The sequence below is a fragment of the Seriola aureovittata genome, chromosome 18 (genome assembly GCF_021018895.1).
Source record: "Seriola aureovittata isolate HTS-2021-v1 ecotype China chromosome 18, ASM2101889v1, whole genome shotgun sequence".
NCBI lineage: Eukaryota > Metazoa > Chordata > Actinopteri > Carangiformes > Carangidae > Seriola > Seriola aureovittata.
This window is the reverse complement of record NC_079381.1, coordinates 24680761-24703454: the sequence shown is the minus strand read 5'-3', so window position 1 is coordinate 24703454 and position 22694 is coordinate 24680761. Positions and strand designations below refer to the sequence as shown.

Below are 22694 nucleotides of genomic sequence, written 5' to 3'. Positions count from 1 at the left end.
ACAAAGACAAACAGACATTTATTGAATAAAGTTCAGCAGAAGCTTCAACAGACTGAAAAAGCAGCTGATGATCCAGTGAAGACTCTGATCAAACTCTTTTCATCAAGCAGATTTTATTCAGGATTCACAGAAAACTGCATCAATCAGGACGTGATTTCATCAAATATGGCTGCTTCACAGATAAAGTCCAACATTAGAGGATCCAGATGTTTCTGTGGTCTGACAGATGTGAACTAGTCATTCCAAGCAGGAAGACACATGAAGAAACCAAAGTGGGTCAGATTTCATGAGTGGACTCTTCAGAAACTCTGGATTCAGAATATTTCTACACTGTGTCTGAGTTCAGTGTCTGTAACATCGTCTGTACAAACTGATTCTAATGATCTTTATACATCAGGTCAGTGACATGTTACTGTCCCACCACCAGTTTACTGACACTGTGTCAACATGAGCAACATCACAATAAATCACAGCCTCAATCACTGACAACATTACAACTTATAAACTTAAAACTAGGACTCTGTACAAACTGATTCTAATGAGAAAAATCTCATGTTTATAAAAATACATCTCAGTAACGTTCATTGTTCTACATCTTCATCAATAAGTTGAACCAGTTCATTCTCTCAGTATCACAAAAACATCAGAACGAGTCAAAACCTTGTGTTGATTGAAAAACATAAAAAAACTTAAACTTACATGATGGAACTAAGAAATGAAAGAAAATCAGAAATTGTGTTTCTTCACACCGTTCAGTGGTTCAGGTGTTTTTCTGTATCTTTAACTAAACAACACAATCTGAGAGTTAAACATAAAGTTGATGATGATGATGTTTTTACAGAACTAATCAGAACCAATAATACATGTTAATTAATAAAAAAGTAAATGTGTAAAACCAATAAAACAAGTGAAGAATCCAGTACACAGTGGGCTTAAAAACAACATGATGCATCAGCCAAACAAGTTCAAATTACATAAAGAGTAAATCAATAAAACAAGAAGTATTGCAGAAAATATAAATCTGATCCATCAAACCACAGGACATCAACACCTGTCTTCACCTGTCTTCACGTTCCTCTTAAAGCTCTTTGTAGGATGTGAACTTGTCTGACTTATGGAAAACACTGGTTGTGTAAAACCAGACCAACATTCAGCCACTTCCACAGACAGAGCTCTGTCTGATCTGTTCATGAGACAGCTGACTGCCTTCTCTCTTTGCCAGTGGATTGACTGAATCACATTTAAATGTACCAAAGTATCAATGACCTGGATATGAATTAATTTCTATTTGTGGTAACAGAGCCAGTTCACCATATCCAGGCCCAGGTTGAACCCTGGTTGACAGGAGGTTCTTGATGGGTCGCCTGACTCAGGTTGACCCGTTCAGACCCACAATGTGGGTTCAGCTCTCATCACTGTCAGTCTTGGGTATCAGATACAGCAGTGCTTTGTGTTCAGTGCTAACATCAGCATGTTCAGCAGGTGTAATGTTTTCTTACCATCTCAGTTCAGCGTGCTAACATTTGCTAATAAGCAGTAAATACAAAGTAGAGCTGAAGCTGATGGGGATCATTACATCTTCAGGTATCTGATCATAAAACCACGTTTTGGACACGTTAAAGTTTTGACCTGATGGTGGCGCTGGAGGGAAAGTCAGAGGATCATCAGAGTCACTACAGTTCATCCTGAGGGGAACAACAACGTCTGAACCTCATTTCATCATGATCATCTGACAGCTGTAGAGATGTCAAATTCAAAACCTTAAACTATCACCCTCATGTTGGAACTGTAGGAAAAGACCACTTGAATGTCTCTTGTAAATTTCATGGCCATCCATCCAATAGCAGTTGAGATATTTCAGTCCTGAGCGCAGTGACTGGCTGCTAGCAAGACTAAAAACCATAGGTCAGACAGGAATTCAAATTCTACCCAAGAGCGTGAAGAGAGGAACATGTCAGCCACATCATCCTACCAGACAATATTGGTTTGACATGATCTGCTAACTAACGTAAAAACAACATACAACAAAAAACAGAAGTCATCGTTCGCCATGTTATATTTCATGGTTCAGTTATTTCAGGTCACACACAGGTCAATAGAAGCTGATTCCACCATGTGTGACAACAGTGGTGTCCAGCTCCAAACACTGTTTTTCACTTCTTTCCTAACTTTTTACCAGCTGCTTTGACAAGTGATGTTGCTTTACCACCAACATAACTAAAGATGTACCGCAGAGCCGCTCTGGTTCCTTCATCCACTCGTGCTACCATCTCCTCCAGTTTCTGGACCTTCTCTGTGTCTCTTCTCTCCTTCATCATGTCAATCAGGAAGTCCAAGTGGGCATGAGTGAACAGCGAATTAACATTCAGGGCGATCTGCTCCAGACTGAGAACATGCTGGTAGGCCTCATCCAGCCAGGTATCCTTCTCTTTTTCAAGCTTCTCTTTCTCTGTTTGAAGGGCTGACAGAAGGTTCTCACACTGCTCTTCATCTGCTTTATACTTCTGTTTCAATTCACCAATGGTTCTTTTAACTTTCCTTGTCTTGTTCACATAGATTTTGTTCTCTTTCACATGATCTGACACAGGACACTTCCTGGTACATGAAGTACAGCGGCCTCCTTTCATCACCTGACAGTGGTTTGGATACCAGGCCATTGTGCATCCTGGGTAGTGACAGTTCTCTTTACAGACTTTACAGGTGACAGCTCCACCATAAAAAACCAACCACCACATCCCTCCATCAGTAGTTTCTTTTTCCTTATAGTGCTCATCAACTTCTATTGTGAAATTATCTTCTTTTTTCATTGATTCTCTGTGTTTCTCTAATTCTTCCTGGGTCTGTTGGATGATTTGCTGCTTTAGTTTAATCAGGTCAATTCTTTCTGTTAGATTGTTAATGCAGGCGGCCAGCCTAATGCGTTCATTCAGGACATTCACAGTTGTATCAAGCTCTTGAGGTGTGGTTTTCTCCAGGAAAGATGTTAATTGATGCATTCCCCTCGTTGATACTGTCCACGCTTGTCCTAGTCCAAACTCTGTTTCCTCTGTTCTCTGTGTGCTCAGGCAGTTATTAAACGAGAAGTAAACAGGCTGATTCTTCTCATTTCTGGCACATTTAATGTTTGTAGCATCAAGAGCTTTAAGAGCGTTTTCAGGAGGCATTCCATCTGAGTGAGTGATGAGAGCGACAACGTTCTTCTCCATGTCTTTTCCAAACAGAGACATCACTGAATCGAAGACGTACCTCAGTCGGTCACTCAGTCGATTCTCAGCCGCCTTCAGCACCAGACCCACTGCATCAAGTTCTTGAATCCCGTCTTCTGAACTGAATAAATCGTATAACATTTGATTGATTATGGCATCGTGTTCAATCCCTCTGGTGTCTCCATAACCAGGAGTGTCGATGATGGTCAGAGAGTAGGGGACGGTTTTACCTTCAAAACTAAAAATCTCGTAAACTGTCACTTTTGATGTCTGACTTTCTAAGGTTGAGTGTTTCTTGGCGTCATCTACAATCTCAAACCATTTTTCATCCACATCCTTTACCCCCATTACAAAGTTAAGAAAAGTGTTGATCAAGCTAGATTTCCCTGATCCAGTCTCTCCAACAAGCAGGATTGTTTTATTCTGTTTGCTAGGATCTTTTTTACCTATGGTCCATCTTCTGACCTTGGACTCTTCTTCTCCCTCTCCACCAAGGTTCGTCTTATTCGGTGTTAGCCGATAACGGACAGGAGGTCCATTATCGATGACAGCATTTTCCAAAACATAATCTGTGGATGCCATGTTGGTCCTATGGGGAAAAAAGAATTAACCAAGTTAAAAGCAACAAAAGAAGTCAGGAGAACAGTTGGGCAGTTTAACAGGTTTAGGACTCTTTTTAACGGCAGCACAGCGACCAGCTCCAGCAGCTTTCTGAAGGTTTTCCTGATCCTGAAATTGTATTTGTCTGTCTGAGCTGTATTTTGATGTCCAGCACATGAGAGAGACAGTACAAAGTATTTGAGTGAGACTGGAGAGTCTCAGAACCTAAACACAACAACATCTAGATTATTTTTGATTCATTTAATTCCATCCTCTTTTAAAAGTCCGCCACAATGACAACCGATACATACATTTCATTGTTAACTAATTCACTTCTCACACTACGTTACCTGAGAGGAGTTGGCAGGCTGATTCTTATTTGTAACGTGCTGACACTAGCTGTTATATTGTTGATGAACTTGTTATTTACCATCCATGTATAGTGATATGATCCACACTGGGACAAAACACACCATAGATATGAACAGCCTATTGCATGCGCTCTCAACTCCAACACATAGGCTTCAGTTTCTCAACATATTATAATTACTGTGGAGCTTCCATGTCAGGTTGTGCATTGTTTCAAGTCTTCATAAGACAGAGCTGGACACCCACCTTACTCCAGCACCTACACTGAGAAAGGATTATTCAGATAATGTATTTTATAACAAAAGGCAGTAAAATAAGACTTCACTAAAATCATGTTTTATTTGCAAAATGAATGTAAACTGGAACATCTGCAGTTCCTGAAGAAAATACATGTGATTGCTGCATCGTCTGCCGTTGCCTTTACCTGACATATTGTATTGATACAGGAATGCAGCTCGCATGTAAAAAAAACTGTTCAGTAACTGCCCACACAGAGAAGCTATTGCAGCAATGTTTGACTATGTCAAGTTTCACCTCTGTTGCCTTTACAGTTTTTAATATAGCAGTAATTTCTTGCACTCCTCATTAAAAAAAAAAAAAATTTAATATAAGAGATATAAATAGGATGCTTACAAACTAATATGGCCAAGTCATGCTTGACATTTAAAAAGTTGAACCATGTTAACGTGGCTCGGTCACATCTGACATGCAACTCTTCAGTCAGTGTCACATTCACTTCTACTGAAGTCTGAACAGTGGATAAATTCATATTGATGTGATGATAGCAGCTTGAAAAGAATGAAGCTAGTTAGTGTAAGTCACAGTTACTCTTGTTACATGCTAAATATGAGGAAGTAAGTCTAGAAGTATCTCAATAAGCAGAGGGAAGTTAAGTGATAGGAAGTTTGTAATAAATGAAGAGGAAATTCCAATAATTAGGGAAAAATCAGTAAAGAGTCTAGGTAGGTGGTACAAGGCAGACTTGAATGACGGAGAACAGGTAGTGCAGTTTCGGAAGGATGTTGCTGAGGGACTGGATAGAATAGATAAATCAGGGCTGCCAGGAAAGTTGAAACTGTGGTGTCTGCAGTTTGGGTTATTTCCCAGGTTGATGTGGCCACTGTCTGTATATGAGATTCCAATATCCACTGCAGAAAAAATGGAAAAATTAGTTAGCTTTTACATTAGGAAGTGGCTAGGTGTTCCTAGATGTTTAAGCACAGTGGCACTGTATGGGAAAGGCATACTTCAGCTCCCAGTAACTAGTCTAGTGGAGGAGTTTAAATGTACCAAGGTTAGGACAGAGCTCCTGTTATCTGGGAGCAAAGATGCGGTAGTTAGTAAGGTGGTTCCAAACCCAATCAAGGGGAGAAAGTGGAATCCAAGAATCGCAGTGCAGGAGGCAGAAGCAACGCTTAGGCATACAGAGATTGTGGGTAATGTCCAAATCGGCCGGGGAGGCTTGGGGCTTGGCCAAAGCAAACCGGTGTGGAGTAGAGCAGGTCCCAAGGAGAAGAGAAAGGTAGTCGTGGAGCAGGTTCGTAGACAGGAGGAATTATTAAGGGGTGCAAAGGCAGTGGCCCAGGCTAAGCAGGGACAGTGGGTGAATTGGGAAGGTGTAGACAAGAAAAAGCTTAGCTGGAAAGAACTCTGGAGCATGGAGGAAAGTAGTATTATATTCTTGATAGGGGCAACTTATGATGTATTGCCAACTCCCCAGAACCTAAAACTCTGGGTAAATGGAGACCCACTATGTTCATTGTGTTCAGGTACTGCAACTTTAAAGCACATTCTGTCAGGGTGTAAGGTTAGTCTGTCGCAAGGCAGGTATACGTGGCGACATAACCAGGTTCTAAAAAGCCTAGCTGCAGGAATTGAAGAGTTACGGAGGCAGGCAAATTTAGGAGGACCTAAAACAAAGAAAGGTGCAATTAAGTTTGTTCAAGAGGGAGAGAAAGTTGGTAAGACAACAAGAAGGCAAGGCAGCTTAGAAGGTGCTTGTGATTGGGAAATGCAGGTAGATTTAGGAGGAAAGCTGGTTGTTCCCCAGGAAATAGCTAAGCTAAGGCCTGATATAGTCTTGTGGTCTAGGAGTAGAATGAAAGTATATTTCATAGAGCTGACTGTTCCGTGGGAGGCCTTAGTTGAGGAAGCATATGAAAGGAAAAAGCTCAGGTATGCAGAGTTAGGGGCAGAAGCAGAGCAGCGAGGATGGAAAGTTAGGATTTGTCCAGTGGAAGTAGGATGTAGAGGATTTGTAGCAAGGTCTGTTGTCTCTTTGGTAAGGGAGTTAGGAGCAAGTGGACAGAGTGTGAGGAAAATTGTAAAGGACATGTCAGATGAGGCAGCAAGATCCAGTCAGTGGATTTGGATGAGAAAGAGTAATGGTAGCTGGGGGCCCAGCAGGGGGAGCACTTAGGATAGATAGACTCTTAGGAGAAGCAAGGAAGAAATCCAGGAAGAGGAAGTGTTTTTAAGTGGGGGGTGTGGCCTGTGTGAGCCTCTTTGAGACCATGCGGTTAGTCCAGGTGAGGTGGCCTGTATTGTTTGCTTGTATCGAATTGGTTTGTAGTGTGTCTCTGGCTGTTTAGGTGAGTTTGTTTGTTTTAGGTGAGTTGCATGGTGTGGTGTTGAAGAATAGGGGGGGATGTAGAGCACAGCCTAATCCGGCGGGGGAGAGTTTAGCTCAAAAGGCATCTCTCCTTGACTCTGCCTCCCTCATTTAAAATGGCCGCCACTTTCTCCAACTGTTTAGGGGAGTTTGTTTGCTGAATCTGCTGGTGTGTTTTGTCAGAGTTGATGATGGTGTTGTTTGTGGTAGCATAGGCAAGATAAAGAAAATGGTGGTGTGAGGAGCAGTGATGGCTGGCATTAGGGGAGTGACTCTGGGATGCCAGTGATCACTGTCCAGCCTCCTGGAGGTGTTGTGGGACCAACTAGACGAAACACTGGTGAAAGGAGGTTCCCACCTGATGACCCCAAAGACATGTTAGTTATCACTGCTCATTAGTCTGTACAGCTAAATTAATAGTTATCATAGGACATGTTAAGCTTAGGGAGCTATTCACTGAGTCTGCTCCATTTTCTGTAGCACAAGCTTTGTGTTTATCTTAAATGGATCTGAAGCAGCTTCAGTGTGTTCATGTTTCTCAGGAGCTCGTAGCGTCACTGTCTCTTTCAGTCACAGTGTGTTGTTGCTGCCTGTTGTTACTCACGTTGCCATGGTGATTCCTGGTGCAGAGCTGTGAAGGTGAATGAGGTGTGATGGTGTCTGGGGTTTGGTCTCTGCATCAGATTAAAAACAATGAATAAAACATTAACAACAGATTCATTCATCAGCAGTGAAAGAATATTACACAATAAATGGCCTCTACAAACTCACAGTTAAACCTGAAGCTGTTTTCAAACCTGCAGTTGGTCTGATCTCGTCTGATCACTTGATCAGGAAACTCTTTTCCTCTTGGTTCAGTTACTTTTCTCCAAGACGAAATCCAGGTAAAGCTAAATGCATAAAAGGAAGGTGAGAAAGTTGTCAGTCTGTGAATCGTTGGATAATCCACAGTTCGTTACTAAGTGAAGGAAGTAAGGAAATCTGTTATTCGTTTCAAATTTGTGTTCAAACCAAAAAAGAAAAAAACAACAATCATCAGTTCTTGGCTGTTGATACTTTTATCTTTGTTCACTTTTACATTGAAGAATAAAAAGGTCCAAGTTTGTTTTGTCCTTTGATTTTCTCTCAAACAGCTGATCAACAAAGAACAAGTCGTTATTTGACTTGAAATACAAGATGTTTTTCTTCTTCATGGTCAAAAAGCAGATGATAAGAATTTAATAATTGTTTGATTTTCTTTTTCTTCTTCATACAACAAGAACTAAAATCAGTAGAAAACAGAACCAAAGTAAAGTGAGTTTTGTCTTGATATTCTGAGGCGGGATGTGGTCATTTACAGGACGGAGCCCCACCTGTAGGACTGGCTCTGTGACTGATGCTGTAGCTCAGGGCCACATGGGTCAGTACATATTAAGCCTTGTGCATATGTTCCTGGTCATTATGAATGATTTCCCTCAGGATTACAACTTAGTGATTCTGTTCAGTCTCCTACAATTATAGTTTGTAGATTGATGGTATAGTTTGTTTTATAGTTCAACATCCTCTTTAGGACTTGATCCTAAAATAAATCAACAGGACAAAACCACATCAGATGTAACATCGAGTCATCATCATCATCATCACCATCATCATCATCATCACCATCATCATCATCATCATCACTAAACCTACACGTCAGTTTGTTCTAGGACAAAAATAAACAGCATCTTTTTTCATTGGTAAGAATTTATACTATATGTATTTATATTATAATTATGGAAACATTAAGGTATATATATAATACATAATATTAAATACATCTTTCCATCAAATTACTATATTGGTTTTCATTATGTTTTCCCACTTATTTAAAGAATTTATCAGCTTTTTAAAGAAAATGTAAGAGTTTAATTTAGTCAAAAACAAAATCATTACAATTGTGTCTTTGTTCTTAAATAAAAAACCTCTCAAAAGTTTCATGTCTTTCATGTTTTCAGCATTAATGATAAAAGTTTAAATGTAGAATATAATTATTACATAGTTAAATTCCGTTCAGTGAAGTGAATAATTTGCTGTTATATTTTTCATCTCCTGATCTTGTGTTAAAGTTTCCCATCATTCCTCTGTCAGAGATCTTACCTGTGCTGTTGCTTCAGGAACTCTGTGATGATGAGGAGGAGGAGGAGGAGGAGGAAGAGCAGAGAGGAGTCAGTGTTCACAGGCTTTATATCATGAGAAGGGGCGGGCTCTCTGTGGTCACATGATTTCACTGAAACTCTCAGTTTACCTGAACAGACTTTTAACACCTGATGTCACTGCAGGTAACTAAAGACACGTCATAACTAGAACATCATGAACCTTTGGAGAAGAACAACATCTCTGGAAAGTTTCTGAATTCAGTCAGAGAGAGTCACAGGTTTGATCCAGAGTGAACTGATGAGGAATCAGGTTGTTCAGACTCTTTGTCTCTGACCTCTAAAAGTTGGTGTCAGTAGAACTTCTGTGCGAGAGAAGCCATGTTAGGACTCACATTAAACTACAGTCACAATCATTTGTGACTGTATTATCACTGCAGAATTCTGTTTCCTCATGTTTGCTTTGATAGAAGTCTCTGATCTCACAGTGGAAGGTTTTCTATGCAGAAGAGAATTTAATCATGAACATATATAAAGAAATCAGATATACTGTAGATATGTTCATGTGAATATGAATCCGCCTTTTATTGTACATAATGAAACATGACGTCTGTTCAGCAGGTAGTTTCCACATTGTTCAGCTGATAGTCTCAACACATCTGCTGTGTCAGAGGTCACTGACAATGTTCAGCAAAGCTCATCATAGATTCATCACCAACATAAAATATTATTTCATACTGTCTATGTAGTAACAAGAACAATGGAGGATATTTACTAAAGGCTGTAAAACTCTATCACCTCATTCAGTTTGATTTATTCAATCTATTTGTTCAGTTTTGCTGGGAGCAGTACTGTTTATTTTATACACCTTCATATCAACCAGTTTCTTGTCTCCACATCCGTCAGTTACAGCTCAACATGATGATCCATGTGTTGTGGTGTCTGTGTCTCCTGATGAATCTACGGTCAGTGTTCCCTCTCTTTTAGCTCCACGATGTCACCAGCCGCTCTGCCCGAGTCTGTCTGCTGTTTGCTGCTCAGCAGGTCGAGGACAGCAGCTGTTTACAGCTGTTTACAGCTGTTTCTCTGAGAACAGCTGCTGCTGGGAACCATGTCATCAGGCCCCCCCTTAGTTGTTTTGGTTCATCCTTTCAGAAATTCTCCTTTTGTCTGTGGCAACTGTCAGATAAATAGAACCACAACAGAAACAACATTATAATTAAAAACAGACATTTATCAACAGAGTGTTAACTACAATTAAATCACCATCAATCAGGAATTAAGTACGACAAAAGCAAGCGACACACCCCACATATCTTCAAGATTTGTTTGACAGAGCTATAAAGGCTCGTTCGGCTTGCAAAGTCAACAAAGGTGATATTTCTTGTACAACAACATCTCAACCTTTGTCTCTGTGGCACTTTTTTAAAACTGAAAGGTACCAGGTTTTACAGTAAGACAAGAAGAGAGAGACAAACGGAGAAGATACAAACCAACAGACAAAGTACGGATCAGAACACTGACACAGAACCAAACCAAAACAGCGTTTTTAAGATATTTCTTTAGAGAAATGATTCGTCTGTTCAGAGTCAAGGATCAACAACAACAGAACTGTCACCTTTAGTTTTCAGCCAGGAGTCCTGAAGACCTGAGTCTCTCTCAGAGGTCAGAGGTCAAAAACTCCTTTAAAGAGAGGGAGCGGCGGTGTGATGGATTTTTATGTCAAGAGTATAATTTAACACAATAACTGACAGATAAACCAGAGCACTGTGTGATTTTACCTGTGTTCCAGTTCAGGGTCTCGACCTTCAGACGCTGCATCTGAAGATGACTACATCAAAGCGGCGTGACCACACTGTCCCATTTCAGAGGCTTTTATTTACATTTATATTTTATTTTCTCTCTATGCATTTATACTTTTTAATATATTATTTTTTCTGTGCAGTTTTTAACTTCTCTATGTAAAGCACCTTGACTTGCCTCTGTATATGAAATGTGCTGTATAAGTTTACTTGCATTGTCTTGTCCTCCAGTTTTGTCAGGGCGCTGTAGTGTATTATCCACTTAATTTCTTCCTTTTTCAACAGTCTAAATTGTTGTAGGTTCTTCCTTTATGTAAGTTTTATTAATAAGTTAACGAAGGGTGTCAACTAAGGCTTTATCAAAGGTTACTTTGAACCATTCATTATAAGTTAATTTTAAGGGTTGTGCATTAGGGGGCAAACTTGCTTACCCATCGAGTTTTCTGTCTCCTACGATATAAGATACTCAGGATGTGGAGGTTTTTTCTGGCCTAAAGGTCAAAAGGCCAGAGACAAGAAGTCGTCGACCAGATATGGTCGACCACTTGGGTGAAGGCTCCTTCTATTAAAAGAAGGGCACATCCCAAAGGTGGGATGAGACAGATAAATAGAGGGGTTTGTGAGACGGTAGAGGAGAGATCTCATATTGGCAGGGATACTCCAGGATTCGCCTTTTTTGACACTGTTTCTTTCTTGTAAATAAACTTCTTTTGGATTGCAAGTAAAGACGTGTCAGCGGTGATCACTTCTTCACATCAGCACCTCAGGATACCACATTTTTGGGTTAGGGTTAGGGTTGTTCAGTAGTTCCTGCTGCATTCAACCCACAGCCAGTTTATGGACAACAGCAAGCATGGAGAGGAAGGGAAGAGGACATTTTGGACTTTCAGCAGAATTTAGAAGTGTGCTATAACTGTGGGCAGCCACGACATTTCGTGGGTGTAATAGAATGGGAGGAAATCTCAGAGGGAACCCAAGAGGAGGATTTAGAGGTCAGCCAATGACGGCTCAGGGACCGGTGAACCCTTTTAGGGGTCCAGAGCCGGGATTCTAGGGGTGCCCAGAAAACCTGAAAGGGGGGTGTCAGCTGGTAGTATCAGGGCCAGAGCAAGATCCAACAATAGTACTGAAAGTGAATGATCGACCATTGGAAGTGATGGTGGATAGTGGAGCAGCTTTCACTTGTATTCGACCTGAAGATGCTATGCACCTCCCCATGTCTGGTCAATTAATACGGACAATCGGGTTTGAGGGAATAAAACAGCTGGTACCTCTTACAGAACCAATTGAGCTCCAATACAAAAACCAAAAAACTATAATGCCCATATTTGTATCAGAGCACACACCAATTGCACTCTTGGGAAGAGATGCTTTATGAAGACGAAATTGTACAATAAAGTGTACATTGGACGGTTGTTTGATAGGAATGCCAATTGATACTGCTAGGCAGTTATTGATGACAACAGAAGTTGAAGCCTCTTCAGTGTTGTGGATTGGAAATCTTAGTGCTGAATTTTTAGAACCTGTCAAGTTGTGGGAGAAGTTCATTGTGGCAAACATGCCTGATGCAAAGCTTCCATAATATCCGCTGCATTACACATTAAAATATTTTAAGAATGACACTCAGTCAAATTCTGTAGATTGGTTGAATCATCAACCAAAGAAAGTTGAACTCACCTAGTTACATAATCCTGGGGCCACAAGGAGCAGCCATGAGGGTTGACATGAATGATTATGTGAATAGAGAACATGATATCAGAGAGAGTGTGCCGCATGTAACTTTGTACGTGTCTGAAAAATATGAGCAGAACAGTTAGAGAAATGAAGACTTTTCTTGGTATCGCTGGCTATTCTTCAGCATGGATTGAAGATTATGCTAGTTTAACAGGGCCCTTGAGAGCTATGATTAAAAGGGACTGGGAATGCTCAACTTCATTGTAATCTTTCATGGACACAGGAGGCCTTTTGGCCTTTGAAACAATGAAGCAAAGATTACAGGAGGCTCCAGCATTAGCACTTCCAGATTACTCTAAGAATTTTCTGTTGTATGTGTCCACCTCGATTGGGGGTAAATATGCATGCGCAGTTTTTTGTCAGCCAACAGGTACAGGAATGAGTCCTCAACCCATTTCATACTACTCCACTGCCTATTCTGAAGTAGAGCTGGGACTGTCCCTGTGCTACAGAGCAATGGTGGGAGTTTCTCTGATGTATGATAAAGCATCATCTGTTACGATGGGCTACCCAGTAACAATTCTTACTCACCATAGCCTTAGAAATCTTTTAAACTATGGCAAGTATACGTTAACGATGCCTAGGCTTAGGGATTATCATAGGCTATTAGAACAGGAGGATGTTATGTTGGCAAGATGTGTTACAGTAAACCCGGCTGAAAACGTACCAACTGCAGAGGATGGAGAACCACATGATTGTATTAAGGAAGCAGAAAAATATTCAAGGTTGAGGTCAGATTTGCAAGCCCTCCCACTGAGGGAGACAGATTTGGAATATTGGACTGATGGTTCTTGTAATCATGTAGGGGATAAATTGAGTGCAGGTTATGCTGTAGTGAAAGCACAGCTTGCTGAACTTGTGGGATTGACTGAAGCATGCTTGTTAGCTGAAGGAAAGCGTGTGACAATCTACACAGATTCTGCTTATGCTCACAGTGTGTTTCATCTGTTTGGAGCAGTGTGGAAGAACCGAGGGTTTAAGAAAAGTGATAGTTCTCCAATACAACATCATACTCAGATCATGAAACTTTTGCACGCTATGATGAAACCAAAAAAAATAGCAATAGCAAAATGTGCAGCACATAAATTGGACGCGTCCAGAGTCACTCGAGGTAATAAAGCGGCTGATGATGCTGCAAAAGCAGTGAAGGGCGCAGATAAATTGTGAAAAGTTCTTTTAGTCGCACATGAAGTTGACTTAGAAGACAAAATTACACTTGCTGATGATGATGAGAGGCACCTAGAGGCACATGGGTTGGCGCATGTTGCAAGGGGGGAGGTTAGGAGAAAGATCATTAAAGAAGTACGGATTTTGGGCACCATACCTCTTAGAACAGATTGATCATGTCATAGGTAGATGTATTTTTTGTCTGAAAAATAATGTTCGGAAAGGTGTGGCAGTTCCATCAGGATATATCCCAACGCCAAGGGGTCCAATGTGAAAGTCGGTAATTGACTTTGTTGACATGATAAAACCAGTTGAAGGAAAAAGGTATATGCTGGTTGTTGTCGACAGATTTTCAAGGTGGCCAGAGGCCTGTCCAACTAAATGCAAAGACACTCAGTCAGTTGACAAGTTTCTGTGTAGGGAGGTCATTTGCAGATGGAGATTCCCCGATAGAATTTCATCAGATAATGGAAAAGAGTTTGTGGATAAAATGGTGAAATTAATCTTACAAAAATTGGGAATCAAACAGCGCCTTGGAGCAGTTTATCACCCACAAAGCTAAGGAATTTGTGAAAAAATGAATGATGTTTTCTATGTTGCAAAGGATACTGGTCTGTTTTCTCTCTCCTTCTCAGAAGGTATCAGAAATATCACTGTGAAGTGCCTGGTCGTTGTGTTTTCCTTTTTGTCGTTGTGTTTTTCTTAATGTTGTTGTGTTTTCCTTTTTGTTGGTGTCGTTTGCCCTTCAGGGCCACCGTACTGAAGGGATGATGCTGTGTGGACTGAGCAGACTCAACTGAAGTTAATAATCAATCTTCATAGTCAACACATAAATAAGAAGACTGTTCTTACAGGGGAAAAACCGTTGGAGCTGAATCTTATTTACAAGTGAAAGAAACAAAAGCAGCAGAGCAGGAAAAACAACATCAGTGAAAAGATCTTTGTTAAGGTTTGTCAGTTTAATTAAGCTGTCGTGTGATCACACCCTGTGTTTGTCACGTACTTCAGGATTGTTTTCACATGAAGAAGTAATAATACGCCCTGACAAAACTGGACAAGACAATGCAAGTAAACTTATACAGCACATTTCATATACAGAGGCAAGTCAATGTGCTTTACATAGAGAAGTTAAAAACTGCATAAAAAAATGATATATGGGGCGTCGTGTAGCGTAGTGGTTTAAGCAGGCGCCCCATGTTAAGAGGCTACAGACCTCGCTGCAGTCGGCCCCGGTTCGAAATCCCGCATCGGACGGCCTTTCACTGCATGTCATTCCCCCCCTCTCTGCCTTCCCGTTTCCTGTCACTCTCCACTGTGCTGTCCATTAAAGGCATAAAAGCCCAAAAAAATATACTTAAAAAAATAAATAAATAAATAATATATTAAAAAGTATAAATGAATAAAATAAAATATAAATGTAAATAAAAGCCTCTGAAATGGGACAGTGTGGTCACGCCGCTTTGATGTAGTCGTCTTCAGATGCAGCGTCTGAAGGTCGAGACCCTGAACTGGAACACAGGTAAAATCACACAGTGCTCTGGTTTATCTGTCAGTTATTGTGTTAAATTATACTCTTGACATAAAAATCCATCATACGGCCGCTCCCTCTCTTTAAAGGAGTTTTTGACCTCTGACCTCTGAGACAGACTCAGGTCTTCAGGACTCCTGGCTGAAAACTAAAGGTGACAGTTCTGATGTTGTTGATCCTCGACTCTGAACAGACGAATCATTTCTCTAAAGAAATATCTTAAAAACGCTGTTTTCTTTGGTTCTGTGTCAGTGTTCTGATTCGTACGTTGTCTATTGGTTTGTATCTTCTCCGTCTGCTCCACCTTGTAACTTTCAGTTTTGAAAAGTGCCACAGACCAAGGTTGCGTGTTGACATGTTGCCAAACAGGAAATATCATGTTATTTAATGCTTATTTATATTTGGTAGGTTGGCTGAACAGAGACGTTCTTTAACGTCAACACTGAGTGAACAGTTTCGGGTGAGACTTAATAACACACCCTGTGATCTACTGTGTAACTACGTGGTCTGAATCCGGTCCCAGTGAAACACTGACTGGTTCCCACTGATACTGAAACGCTGGTACAGTGGAAGAAACTAAGACTGGCACAACTGGGTATTTTAGAGAAAGGAGAAATAAATGTTTTTAACTGGGCTCCTACAGGATATAAACCTGATAACAACGATTTCTTGTATAAAAAGACACTGAACAATGAAACATTCTGTGGCCAACTGTTAATAATGAACTAAGTTTTTATCACTGCGTCATACATACAAGCACACTTAGCCTGCAGGGGCTCACAGGACTACGTATTTATTAAAGCAAGATTCAGAATGGTCTTTACATTTTAAATATAATACTTCTGCTCTCTGTAGGAGTGTCTCAGCTGGTCACTGTGGTCAGCCTCGATTACAGTTCTGTCATGGCCCTTATGAGTATCTCCACTTCTGCCTTGGATGGATCCTCCCTCGCTTTGCTTTGCTCCTCTACTTGGGTAATGAGTTCTTAGCCCATCGTGGGTTCATGTGGTTCAGTGGTTCTTGGGCTTGGATTTCGTTGGCCAAAACTTTGACCAAAAGGACTGACACCATATACCCGTAAAGCCAATTAATCTACAGCCTTTTTGTTGGCCATTAGTTTAGAATTGATATATTAACACTACAGTGTTTTGATGTGTTTGTGTGGGAAGGTCTGAAAGGTGACAGTCTGCAGACAGACGCACATTCAACTATCAACAGCTATGTCAGGTTAAAGAGGACCTGTATGCACAAGGGGACAAAACTACATATGCATCAGCTGCATATCCAGATTAGCACAAAAGAATCAACCAATTGAAGTGTCCAATTAACGGTGTCACCCAGCAAGATTGAAAGTAACCTGAAGGGGTGAGTTCAGTGAAGTGAACTATGATTTTCCTGCTGTGATTGCTGCTGTTTAAGATGATGACTAAAGAACAAAGTAGTACATATAACTTCTGTTCTATTATATTTTTCTATTATTCATCTAATTTATAAATTTTGTTTTGCACATACATTAAAATTGTAGCTGCAAGCGGCAATTTGCAGATTCTAACCCCTTTGCACTCAACAACAAAAAAAAAAAAGCAGCTGCATTTTAGCAAATTAAAAAAACCATCCATTTAGCTTAGAGTCCCAAAATGTTATAACCACAACAACAGCAGTAATCTAATCAACACACAGCGACATTAAACAGCACTGATGTGTAGTAACTGGTGCTGTTGGGCACTGTTGAGTTAGTTACCTGCTGAATTACCTGTATTGATAATGTTGTATTCAGTAAACAGTCAAGCTGAAACACACAGTGCTGTTTGTGTGAGTTCATCTGTACTCATAATTGATCCAAAACACCAACATGACATGGTGTCAGAATTAAGCAATGGAGCAACTAAAGCCGCCGAACTGCCTGAGAAACCTGGTATTTGTGGATCCATAAGATAAAGTCTTTAATACCATGGACTTTGATGATGATGATGTGATAAAGTGAAAAAAGTGGAAAGGATGGAGAATTTTGGTGTTGTTGAACCGACTGACCTGGTAAACAATAAGGTCACTCTCCAACAGCCAAACAAAAAAGAAATCAGGATTTGCATTGAACCAAAAACCCCAACAAAGCCAGGAAGAAGGAGCACTATCCCCTTCATAGGAGGTTGTGGCGGAAATGTCAAATGCAAAGTTCTTTTCGGGAATGGACGCAAACCATTTGTTCTGGTAAATACAACTAGATGAGGACAGTTCTGTCACAGTTCTGCATCTCAGGTCACCTGCCTCACCTCAGTATTCCCTGTCATCCAGCTCCCAGTCAGTAATGTTCCTTTCACCCTGTTCTCCTGCACCTCCCTGCATTAGCCACTGCCACTTCATCAAGCCAACTCCATTCACCTGGTCACACAGCTGCTCCTGATTACACTCACCTAGTATACAAACCCCAGCCTTCCAGTCGTTCTTTGTCAGATTGTTCTTCGCTTTTCTCCATGCAAGACTCTCCAACATTTCTTGGACTGATTCCCGTTACCGAACCTGTTTGACCCCAACTTGCCTTCCTCGTCTGAACCCTGGTTAACACTTGAGCCTTCTGTCTCTGGCCTCGAGAACTGCTTTTGTGTCTTTGTACTTAATCTGCATGATCCTGTGGTGGCTCATTCAGCCAGAGCCTCCAGGTCTAGCAGGAAGTCTTCTAACTGTTTTTGTTTTTTTCTTTTTTTGATTAACCTGCCAGTTCCAGTTTCTGCTTTGGTAGAAATAGAGTTTTGTTGAACTGTGTGCTACGTTTGGGTCCTACACTCGCTCAATACAAGTTCTGTTATGTATGTTTAACACATCACTTGTTACTGCTGTTTCAAGTTGCTTCCCTTTGGTGTCTTATCAGCTCCAGAGGTTTTCCAAAAATGCCTTTCTCAGAGACTGGGGGACCTGGAAGGAGTTGTGAATGTCACTGATAACATTCTGGTGTGGGGTGCAGGTAAGGAACAACGTGACAAAAGGCTGAGACAGCTTTGTGACAGGTGCAAGGAGCATAAATCTCAAGCTGAACAAAGACAAGTGCAAGATTGGATGAACATATTGGACACGTGCCATGACATTATAGATAGAGCTTGGGCAAAACTGGGTGTGGATCTCATATGTAGATATTCACTTTATACTCAAAGTATCCTGAACTTGACAAACTGCCCGAGACAACAAGCAAGCTTGTTATCATAGCTCTTGATCCATGTTTGCAATTCCTGGGATCCCAGACAATAGACCACAGTTTGCAAGTGAGACGCACAAAATGGAAGTTTAAGCACACATCAAGTCCAGGATTCCTACAAGCCAATGGACAACAGCAAGCTCACCTGCTCAAGAAGGCCAAAGACAGTCGAGGAGAAGATCGTGCTCTTCTCAAGCCTGGAACACACTGGATGTGTGAACAGCATCAGAACATCGTGGTTTTCATTTGGCGCCCATGTTTATGGGTCAGAGTGGACACACTGTCTGCGTGAGACACACACCTCACAGCTCATGGCTGCGTTGTGTGAGCTGGAGATTCTACCGCTCACCTGCTTTTCACCTGTGACACGTCTCCCAGCAGAAACACAGAGAAAAGACCTGTTAATGTTAAATTGACATACCAGCAACATCACATTAGTTTCTATGTCTAATCTGAATATGACAGACATTAAAGCTGGTTTGAACACATACCTGCCACTCAGGTGAAGAAAGGGGCAGCGCTGTCAACTGATCATCACCTGGTGGTAAGTTGGATCAGACGGCGGGGAAGGCTGCCGGACGGACCCAGTAAACCCAATCATGTTGTGAGGGTGAGCTGGGAACATCTGGTTGAGGCCCCTGTCTGTGAGGTCTTCAACTCGCACCTCCGGAAGAATTTCTCGTGCAATGTGGGTTTGTTACGTGTCAGTCAACACATATAAGGCAGTCACAGCTACGCTCCAGACATTTCCACCCTTCTAAAACCTTTTAACACCAAAGTCAGCGGGTCAAACGGCTTTTTAAAACTAAAAAAGATGGACTCCTTTAACACTGCCAAACGAGTTTATCCTCGTGTGCGGAGCAACGTCAAATGACCACAGAGCACACACAAAGACACGGTAGAGAAACAGCAGCTGCAGCTGCTGAGCCTGTGTGAGACGCCTCGGTCGGTGATTGTGTGTTTTTAAAAGCGGCTGCAGATCACTGTCATCCCCAGTCGCAGCGTAGTGCAATGTTTCTGGTTTAACAGCGCCGTGCTGGACAGGTGACAGGTGTCTTCATTGTCTGAGCTCTGAAAGAAAAAAATCTATTCCCTAGTTTACAGAGTGGGCACGCAGCAGGCAAACCCAGTGCTGCTACTTGTCCTTTGTGTTCATCTGGGACACAGATGTGTTAACAGTATTGTTTTGATGTTTTAGATGTAGACACTGGTCCAGGTTTGGTGTCCTCACAACTAATTTACTGCTGTGAGAAAGTGTAGGTTGTGTTGGTTCTGACAGGAGCACACAGAGGAGTTACCTTCTCTCTATATCTTCTATAAAAAGTCTGTGATGAGTGAATTTTATTAAACTTTTTCCTAAAGCTTCTTCTTTCGAAGTACGAGACCAGGAGCACGACACAGGAAGCAGATGTAAAAGTAAAGAGTCTTTACAACTTATCTTATCATACTGAATCATACTGACTTGCAGACAGTATACTACCGACATTCACACTGTTGCTAGGTGAAAATAAAAAAAACAGTATTAATTAGATCAGATCAAGTCAGTGTGTATAAGGAACATTTTTTTGTCTGATTGTTATATAACCAACTCAAAGGCTGAGTTATATAACTGATTTATTTATTCTATGACCCACTGACAAAACATAAATCCAGGGTGTAAAAATAAAGCTCCTTCCCCCTGCAGCTTGTTGTCACTTCCTGCTGCCACCAGCTGATCTGAAACACTGTCTGGGTCAGTTCATCTGCCACGAGTCTACCCTCTACCAGGTGGAGACTGATCACATGATTTCAGAGGAACACGGTGTGTCACAAACACAGCTGCGTCACATTCTGAGTCGATGGAGATCAGTCCAGAAAAACAGGTTTTGAAGAACTGATCGGCAGGTCTGTCTCATTCAACTCTGTGGCAGCATCTGGGTAAATTTACCCCTGTACCTGCACCTGCACCTGAGGCAGCAACCTGATCAGACTGAGCGCGCTCAGAGCTGCTCTACCTGTTGAGTCTCACTCAGCTTGTGCAGACAGACAGGTAAGAAGAACCACATCATCTCATGAATCTACCACAGCAGGAAAAACTCTGTCAACACTGAAGTCAAAAATACTTCAATGTGAAAGTCATCGAACCTGTTGAACTGCTGATCTGAGAGCAGCTTGTGATGTGTCTTTGTCTCCACTCAGAGTCGTCAGGATCAGACTGTAACACCGAGTCAACGGGATCTGAGGAGAACTTCTCTACACGTTTAGTTTGGAAAATGGACGGGGAACATCGTCCTGACTTTTACGATCCGCCATCGATGAGACTTCATACACATGCAACGTCATTCATCGAAGTATGTGACAACAATGAGCCCAGAATGAGACGGATAGTAGGTGAGCTTCAGAAGATCGCTGCTGAAATCACAAACACACAGATGTGTTTATTCGCAGGAACTGTGATTGCAGGAGCATTACTTGGAGCAGCGATGATCACAGCTGCGTTCACTGGAGGTTTCAGTGTTGTGGTATTTGTACTTGCATGTTTTGCTGGTGTTGGTTTCATGATTAAGCAGAAAATAACAGAAGAAGAAAGTGTGAAGAAAGTGGATGAATTAACAGAAGAGTTCAGGATGATTGTTGCATCACTGAACTGTGAACTGGAAGATGTAAAGACTGCATGTGGAGATCTTCGGAGAAAATCCGTCAGAGCTGAGGCCTCAAAGTTTATCAGACTGGAAATAAAGATACTGGAGCTGTTTGACGTTACTGCAAAAGTCAGAATACCAACAACTTTAGACCGTGTTACAGAGGTAGCTGCTGAGTATCAGAAGACTTTGTATGGATTTGTAAAGATAAAAAATGAACTCCAACCATTTTAGAGAAAGACACTGATTGACCATTTTTAAGAGTAAGTCTCTGGGTGTAAGAACAAAATATTGATCAGTATCAGTCCAATCTGTTCAGATGAGCTACAGCGTCTCTGAGCGAAGCAGGAAGACGGGACGTTTTCAGAGTCAGGCAGAGGACTGACTTGTCCCGGACTCTAAAGCTCTGGATTCAAAAACTACGTGTGACTTTCTCACAGGATGTTGTGCATTTGGCTTCATTGTGTGAAATAATTAAAGTTAAGTGGTGAAACATTAAGAGTGTTTCTCTACAGACATTTTTACTGTGTGTGTAATATAACATCTGGAGTCTGATCTTTTCTCCGGTTATTTTACTTCACTTCAAACCCATTCTCAGTTTTATGTTGGTGTTTCTATCGTATATATATATTATATATTATATATATAATATATTTTATATATTATATATATAATATATATTATATATATAATATATATATATATATTATATATATTTAATATATATATATAAGGATAAGGATATAAGGATAAGATAAGGATTGAGCAGGTCCAGCACCTGGATACAGGGTAATAGAGAAAGTGAAGGTGACATCATCTCACTGTTGAATTCTGGGTAACTGTCATCATCATGTAGTGAAGACCCTGCTGCCTCTCTGCTACAAACCTGAAGGATTTTCTAGTCATGCACACGCTGTAGGACAAACCTGTGACATCACGTCTCCATCCACCTCTACTCTACATAACCAGATATAAACATGTGACCACTGAGAGCAGAAACACCTGCTTTTAACCAGCTCCAGGATTATAACACGTCTTTTCATCTGATCAAACCCACTGACCACCACTCAATAACCACACAGCTGACACTTTATCAAAGTTCAGTATTAGCTGGTTTAATAAAAGAGGACTGACACCTTCTATGTGAAGAAATATGGATCTATGTTATTTATCATTATTAGTTTGTCCAAATATTGTACTACAAATATCTGTGTAGTTCAATTTCTGTTCACAAGGTGTTGATCTGGGTTTACAATCATGCATGTTAAACCTTTCAAGAATTTTCTCAACAGACTTTGCTTGAGACATTGTTACACAGTTGTTGCTCTGTTCAAAATCAATACCAAGAAAATGTCTTAGTTTGCCTAGATCCTTCATTTTGAACCTTGCTGTAAGCAAGTGTTTTGTAACCTTCATAGCATTTTCATCACTTGCTGCAATTATTAAGTCATCTACCCAAATTACCATGATCACCTTCTCATGTTCTCTTTCTCGTGTGTAAACACAGTGATCAGCTTGGTTTTGTAGAAACTTGTTTTGTGTCAAATACTCATGTAACAACTTATTCCAATTCCTGCCCGATTCACTCTGGGTGAATCGGTCCTGCCACATCTGTATGTACTAGTTCTAGAGGGGTTTTAGCCCTCACATCAGGGTCTGTTTCTCGTCTGGTAAAACTTTCCCTGAGTGCACACTTAACAATGTAGAGGTTTGTTTGTTGAACCTTTAATTTTCATACCATCCACAACATCTTGT

At 40.9% G+C, this 22694-nt stretch overlaps 1 protein-coding gene across 1 annotated transcript; it reads right to left on the bottom strand.

The window, feature by feature from the left end:
- Positions 1-2153: 2153 nt before the first annotated feature.
- Positions 2154-3788, bottom strand: LOC130186839 (uncharacterized). The gene has a single exon (XM_056404137.1). The coding sequence runs from the start codon at positions 3786-3788 to the stop codon at positions 2154-2156; it is 1635 nt and encodes a 544-aa protein (XP_056260112.1).
- Between the last annotated feature and the right edge of the window lie 18906 nt (positions 3789-22694).

Bases quoted from the DNA above. Each gene is read 5' to 3' on its own strand.
- LOC130186839 (XM_056404137.1), bottom strand. From the start codon at position 3,788: ATGGCATCCACAGATTATGTTTTGGAAAATGCTGTCATCGATAATGGA.